The sequence below is a fragment of the Ammodytes marinus genome, assembly GCF_949987685.1.
Source record: "Ammodytes marinus genome assembly, chromosome: 19".
Lineage (NCBI taxonomy): Eukaryota > Metazoa > Chordata > Actinopteri > Uranoscopiformes > Ammodytidae > Ammodytes > Ammodytes marinus.
Genome location: NC_137223.1, coordinates 25,018,281 through 25,025,780, shown reverse-complemented (window position 1 = coordinate 25,025,780; position 7,500 = coordinate 25,018,281). Strand labels below are relative to the sequence as shown.

Here is a 7,500-nt window from a genome sequence, read left to right as displayed (position 1 = left end):
ATCATCGTTGCCATGTTACCGTAAGAATGAGGAGCGCCCGTTAATCCGGTCCCCACGGGGCTGTGTGACGTCACACCGGGGTGCATGGACGAGTGCGTGTTGTGATGGGAGTGCGTGACACCGTAGTGCGCGTTCATGTGGCCGGAGCCGCCGGTCAGGCCAGCGGGCGCGTTCATGTAGCCGCTCATGGAGTTCATGTTTCCCGCTGTGGTGTAACACTGAAAAACAGAAACAGGTGCAACGAAGGGTTATTAGAACTCTGATTATGATTATGACTAGCCTGCACACACACACATAAAAACACACACACACACACACACACACACACACACACACACACACACACACACACATACACACACACACACACTCTCTCTCTCTCTCACTCACTCACTCACTCACTCACTCACTCACTCACTCACTCACTCACTCACTCACTCACTCACTCACTCACTCACTCTCTCTCTCTCACACACACACAGACGGCTAGATAGGAAAAAAGCTGACACTAAGCTGTAATGCTAAAGGAGTAGGCCTATATGAAGATTTGACAAAGGTTTGAAAATGTGCAATGAAAAATCATGCTTGAACGGAACTGCACTGAATTTTTTGGGGAGATGCATTAATGTCGGAGGAAGTGCGAACGAATTATGATAGTCCTATATGACTAGATTTGATTATTGTATTGTGTGTCTACTGTTTTTAATTGTGAGGCCATTTTATTGCTTTCTCTGTTCCTTTTTTATTTTTATTGCCTTGTCTTTTAATAGGCTTATGTGCGTTTTTTTATGATGAAGAGAAGTTGCACACTGAATCTCGTTACTTGTACAAGGAAAATACAGTAAAGGATGTTTTATATGCTCTGGACAAAAATCAAATTAAGAGAATTAAACATAAAAAAAAATAGTTTTATTTGTTATTTTTTATTTGTTATTAGGCCTTTGTTATTGTTTTAATTGTTTATTAATCTCAGAAAATGTCTGAAAATAGTGAAAATTAGGCTAAATTTCAATAAGCTCTTTCTTACTTCACAACACAAAGAAAAATAGCAAAATCGTCACAAAACTCTCTATTATAATATTCTGTGATTATGTCTAAATAGGCCTGTTTGATTTAAATCAATTTTTAAATTATATTACATCTAGATATAAAGTTAGTTTAATAAGTATAATAATAATAATTGTTTAATTGCATATAGATACGTGAGTTAACTGGAGTCATTAAATTAAATTATAACTTAAATATCTTTATAATTCTTATTTTTTTCTATTTGTTTGAACTCTTTAAGGACCATTCTTGTATGTGTGCACTTATTGATACATCTAACCTGTTTTTAAATGATGGATATAGCACATTTATATGGCACAAAATACTTTTTTTTTGTACAAATACTGAGAACCACAATTAGCAGCGTATTGAATTCCAGATGAATTCGCAGGCCCACAGTCAAAGGCCTCAAAACCTCTCTCAGCTTTTACAATTCAAATTTTGATATCGTGACTTTGATGTTAAATAAACTCATATTAAAATGACTCCCAGATATTTTCCCTTTTGCTTTATGATTAATAATATATTCATCTATAGAAAACCACTTTGTTACAGGCCTGTAAGGTTTTAATTCTTACAATATGAGGGCCTTAAAGTTGTTAAATATCCCAATAAAAATCACGTAAAGAAAGGCTGAAGAATCGGCCTGATAATAATAATAATAAATTAATACATTTTTAACTGTAAAAAAACTTCCCCAATGTCGCTACACTCTATAAATACAAAGGCATTTCGTCAGTGGCCCGGAATTGTAATGATTTGGTTATTTTTATTATTAGGCCAATAATATGAATAACAATAAAATCATTAAATATGGATCCTCAGCGTTTACTATGATGTGTTCAGATTATTTCAATATCTGCCTTCGTCTTTGCGATGATAATAAAATATGAAATGTGTAATTTATGAAATATAAAAACATTGCAGGCCCTATACCTTATACTACAGAGTACTGTACAGTCACTTTACGTTCAAAATGTAGCTTAATTTAACTTGACAATTCTAAAGTGATAGTGAATTGTCCCTTTAATTTAACGTGGTTCCAGAAGCAAAAAATCCACCTGTTTGTTTCAGCGTCGTTCTCTGTTAGAATTGATCTCAAGAATATACTAATAACCAGGTCAAATTATCGGGGAAAACTAATTTAAATTGACGTTTCTTACGCATATAAAGCTAATAAAGGTTTCAATTTGAACTCTCATTGGAGGATTTTGGTTTACAGTTGATTCTGAATGATTTTAAATTCATGACTCCTTTTGAATTCACATTCACATCGGGAAATGCACTAAAATCTCTAATTTTAAATTCACTATACAAATAAAAATGGGTACAAATAGTCGGACTTGTTAATAAAAGGCCTGGCCAATACCGTACATAAGTGCGAACATATAGGCTTAATGAAAACGTCTGTTTCTGGTTGTAATATATGGATTATTTCCCTGTTTATATGGTGAATATTTTGCAGCCTTCAAACCATTATAAATAATAATATCTATCCTATGTAGGCTAATAGTCTATACGCTGTTTTGCCTACATCTTTAAAAGATAGATAGATAGATAGATAGATAGATAGATAGATAGATAGATAGATAGATAGATAGATAGATAGATAGATAGATAGATAGATAGATAGATAGATAGATAGATAGATAGATAGATAGATAGATAGATAGATAGACAGACGGATAGACAGACAGACAGACAGACAGACAGACAGACAGACAGACAGACAGACAGACAGACAGATAGTTAACATTATGTCATGACCCATAGCTATAGGGCTCTCTTCGCTCATATCGACCCGGGGTAAAGTGCACCGACCTCAGGCTCTGGGTAGTAGCTGCTGCCGGTCCAGTCCGGTCCTAGATGGTGCTCGTGTCCTTCCATTTTAACGGCGCTCAGCATCGTGCGCGCGCAACCGGGAAAAAACTCATCCAACAAAAACAGCTTGAAAACAAAAACAAAAACAAAACAATAACACACGTCGCACCTTTCCTTAGCTGCTTTACTTCCGGGTATAACGTGAATTAATCCTGGATGTTTAGAATCGCTATTATAACTGTCTTCTGTTTCCTCTTCAATACCTGAAAAAGCGACTGTGTCCCCGCGCGCAGCTTCAGTTGAATGACTGAGGCACCTGCGCTCGTGCTGCTGCTGCTGCTGGAGCCAGTAGCCAATCAGCGAGCGTCCTCCATCCCTCCGCGTCACCAACTCATTTGCATATTCAAACAAGACAGTAAGAAAGGAAAACTAGGTTGGTTTACTAAAAGGCCTAAAGGCGAACGCACAGTTAAAATACTCTGTTATGAGTAAAACTAGGCTACAAATAACATGGTAAAAATCAGTGTTGGGGAAAGTAGGGGAGACCAGGTATGGTTGTAACACTTTTTTCTTCAGCACCTTAAAACTACCATTTTTTTATAGCCTATAGTTCTGGACCTTTTAGACAAAATCCATATTTGTCTACTACAAGTGGCAACCATTTAAATTTCCTCAACTGTATCACAGAATTTTCTATAGGTTAACATACACACACACACACACACACACACACACACACACACACACACACACTGAAAAACAGTACTGCCCCTAGTACGTATATGTTGAATGTTTTAATGTTGCTTATTTAATTGATTTTAATGTGTCATGGAAATCCTTTATATATTTTTTAATTAAAAGTAGGTCTGGGGGCGCCCTTAGCTCAGTTGGTAGGGCGTCCCCCCCCCCATGGGCCTCGGCCAGCAGCGGACCCGGGTTCGATTCCAGCCCGCGGTCGTTCTCTGCATGTCACTCCCCTCTCTGCCCCATTTCAACTCTGTCTCTACACTATCAATAAAGCATAAACATCTTATAATAGGCCTATAAGCTAACACACAGTAAAAATACTCAATGTTGGGGAAGCTACTCTGAAAGCGTTGCAAATTACGTCACACTAGTTTCAAACAATACAGTATAGGAAAGTAAAAGTATCAGTAGGTCTACTAATAATAGGCCTACACCACACACAGTTAAAATACTCTGCTATGGGGCGCTCCGGTGGTGTAGTGGATAGAGCGCGTACCATATTGGCTCCGGCCTTCGTTGCAGTGGTCGCAGGTTCGAATCTGACCCGTGGACCTTTACTGCAGGTCATCCCCCTCCCTCTCTCTCTCCGTCTCCCCATTTCAACTCTTTACTGTCTAATAAAAAATGGAAAAAAAATAAAAATACTCTGCTATGAGTAAAAATGGGCTACAAATACCAAAGTAAAAATCTGTGTTTAGGAACCTATAGGCCTACTTTGAAAGCCTATTGCAAATTACCTATTACTTCACATTGGAAGAAGTTGAACTACAGCAAAGCTAGGTTGGAATCTAGTTTGGTTAACTGAAACTACTTAGAAAAAGTAACTGGAAAGAATTTGTAAAAGAAAAAAATATAATAAAAATATATAAAATTGATAATGTTGGCCTATATATGTGATATGAGATTATTCCAAAATTCCACTGGATTTCATAAAACTCTTTAAATTACATTTTTTAACTGAGTGTAAAGCTGAATATGTGCATCCAGTTAGGCAGACTCGGTAAATGCATTTGCTATTGAAGTACTGTATAAATGGACTGAAAAAATATGCTTCAAAAATTACTATTAGTGTTTAAGTATTCAGGAACAAAAAATGTATTATTGACTTTGGAAATTGAAATCTAACTCACCCCAAGGTCCATTCAGTATATGTTAATTTATTAGTTTTACATCACATGACTAAACTTATTGCACATTATATGTTTTTGTATGAAGGTTTAAAATTGAGTTTTTCAAGGAATTTGCTTTTCTTTAACTTTCATTTTCTGTCCGTACTTTTTTTTTTTTTAAGATATTTTTTTGGCATTTTTATGCTTTATTGATAGTGTAGAGACAGAGTTGAAATGGGGCAGAGAGGGGAGTGACATGCAGAGAACGACCGCGGGCTGGAATCGAACCCGGGTCCGCTGCTGTCCGAGGCCCATGGGGGGGGACGCCCTACCAAGTTAGATTCTAAAACACATGGACGTTCACAGAGCTTTGGGACTGATACCCTGCGTTCCAAATCGCATACTTTTGCTTTATAGTCTACTAAATACTAAAGCATGCAGGTTTGCATACTACAACATGTAATTGGATGTATTAGAACATCCTGGTACTTTTGGCATACTGCATTTGATATGCATGTATTGGGACATCCTAAATCTTTTCCTGGCATACTAAATAGTAGGGAAGTATGGGGATTGGAACGCAGGGATAGTGTGGATGCCTAGACACTCACCCTGCGTTCCGAATTGCATACTCTTTCTTTTTTCTATTCTACACACTACATCCGACGATAAAAATAATCTAGTTAGGATGCAGTAGGCATACTATTGGGACATACTTTACTCTCTTATTTCATCATAACATTGCGCCTTGATCTTGCCTCTTGCTTTTATATCCGTCGCATCCCCGTTTGTTTTCATATGGAGGCTTCGTCGATGTGACGTCACTTCACGTGCACACCGGATTGTGGGTCAGAATCGCCCAAATAGGATGCAGTTTTCAACACTAACAATCTTGGCCGCATGAAGTAGGACATCCGGGTACTTCTCTAACCATCCTAAATCTGGCCACAAGAATCGGGACATCCTAAATCTTTTATCTACCATACTAAATAGTAGAACGTATGCGATTCGGAACGCAGGGTCAGTTATTTCAAGTGCATGTGAAAGTTTCGTTTTCACTTCTTAAATTATAGTCCATAGAAAAAATTTGATGATTGTCAAGATACCAGACAAAATTATTTTATTTGTTTGCCCGTCTTCCAAAATGGCCACAATCGAAATAATGATTTTTTTGAAGGTCCTAAAAAAAAGAAATCTGGTCTGGTTTCTTGACTCTCCAGAACCAAAATTGTTCAAGGCAAGGCAAGTTTATTTCTATAGCACAATTCAGACACAAGGCCACTCAAAGTGCTTTACAGGGGCAAGATTAGAATACATGAAACACATTATAAAACATTTAAAAGCAAATAAAAGAAGCAAATAAAAATAAAAATTGCAGGTTAAAATGGAAACAAAAAAGTCTTCAGACTCGATTTAAAAGAACTGAGAGTTGCAGCAGACCTCAAGTTCTCTGGGAGTTTGTTCCAGATTTTTGGTGCATAAAAACTAAAAGCTCAATGGACCCTTACCTTCAATTTGTGAAAGTGAGAATGACAAGTTTTGCATCGAAAACTACAAACTACCCGTATACGGCCCCCTACTATGAACTGGCAGTGAGTGACACACACACACACACACACACACACACACACACACACACACACACACACACTGGATTTTACGAGTGTGTGAGTGTAGGTGTGTGTGGGAACTTCAGCCATGTTTCACTGTTTGTGAACCGACACAGTTTATTTACCTGCTGAAGAGTCTGAAAGGAACGAAGGTACACACGCAACAAGAGGAGCCGGACCACCATGCTCTCTGCACACACACACACACACACACACACACACACACACACACACACACACACACACACACACACACACACTGCACACACACACACGCACACACACAGAACCTGTCCTCCCTGTGTGTGGATGTCAAACAACCCCAAATATTTCGGCCCTTTGTTGCTTTAACGTCTTACAAAGGGCTTTAAGTCTTCTTTAAAATGTAAGTCTAAAAACATCTGTGGAGTGGTGTGATGAAAGCTACTTAGACCTCAATGTGATGAAAACTATTTGAGTTGAATTGTATTATATTGTATTGATTGTACTATGTTTGTTATGTTGTACTGTGTTATGTTATATTTTATTTTTGTGATACATTGTATATTTTATAGCAGTATGTAAAGAGGCATAACAAGCCTCGGCTTCGTCCTATACCCTTTTTCGGCCATTGATGCTTTTAAGGAAAGTTGTTTGTCTTCTTTGTGTTGTGTCTTGTGGTCATGGACCGAAAATAAAAACATTTACTACTTACTACATACTACTAGTTAATCACTGTTTTTAGGCAGAACCATTTTAATCCAAAAGCCAGCATTATTTCATCAGTGAAAATGTTGAAATTTTAGACACATACAAATACTTAGGAACCATGTTTGACTCCAATCTCAATTTTTATTCAGATTAAATTGTTAAACTTGGACAACAAAGGAGACACTAGATGCGTAAGTTGAATCATGTTAATGTCTCTGAGAGTATTTACTGTAGCCTAATTGTTATCATTTGTTCAACATTTTCTTTTATCTGCTGTTTTTATGCATTGTTGGTCAAGGACAAGACTAGCCTCAAAATTCAGTTTACAGTAAAATGCCCTTGTGACGGCGCTACCTTGAATTTGTTAAATAAAATGTTAAAAAAATAAAAAATAAAAATGGCCCTTGGTGCCATGAATATCAGGACAAAATTTCATGTTCAACCATCACTATAGCTTCCCCCCCCTCCCCCCTCCC

At 37.4% G+C, this 7,500-nt stretch overlaps 1 protein-coding gene across 1 annotated transcript in view; it reads right to left on the bottom strand.

Moving 5' to 3' along the window:
* The window catches only part of LOC307265728 (forkhead box protein A2-A-like), a gene marked incomplete at both ends in the record, with an annotated part of 3,841 nt that extends 907 nt beyond the window's left edge, over positions 1-2,934 (bottom strand). The window contains 2 exons of the mRNA XM_080047523.1: positions 1-218; positions 2,869-2,934. The exon at positions 1-218 is cut by the window's left edge and continues 907 nt beyond it. Of these exons, the coding sequence (XP_079903649.1) occupies positions 1-218; positions 2,869-2,934 (284 nt within the window). The remainder of the gene's footprint in view (positions 219-2,868) is intronic.
* Positions 2,935-7,500: the final 4,566 nt, after the last annotated feature.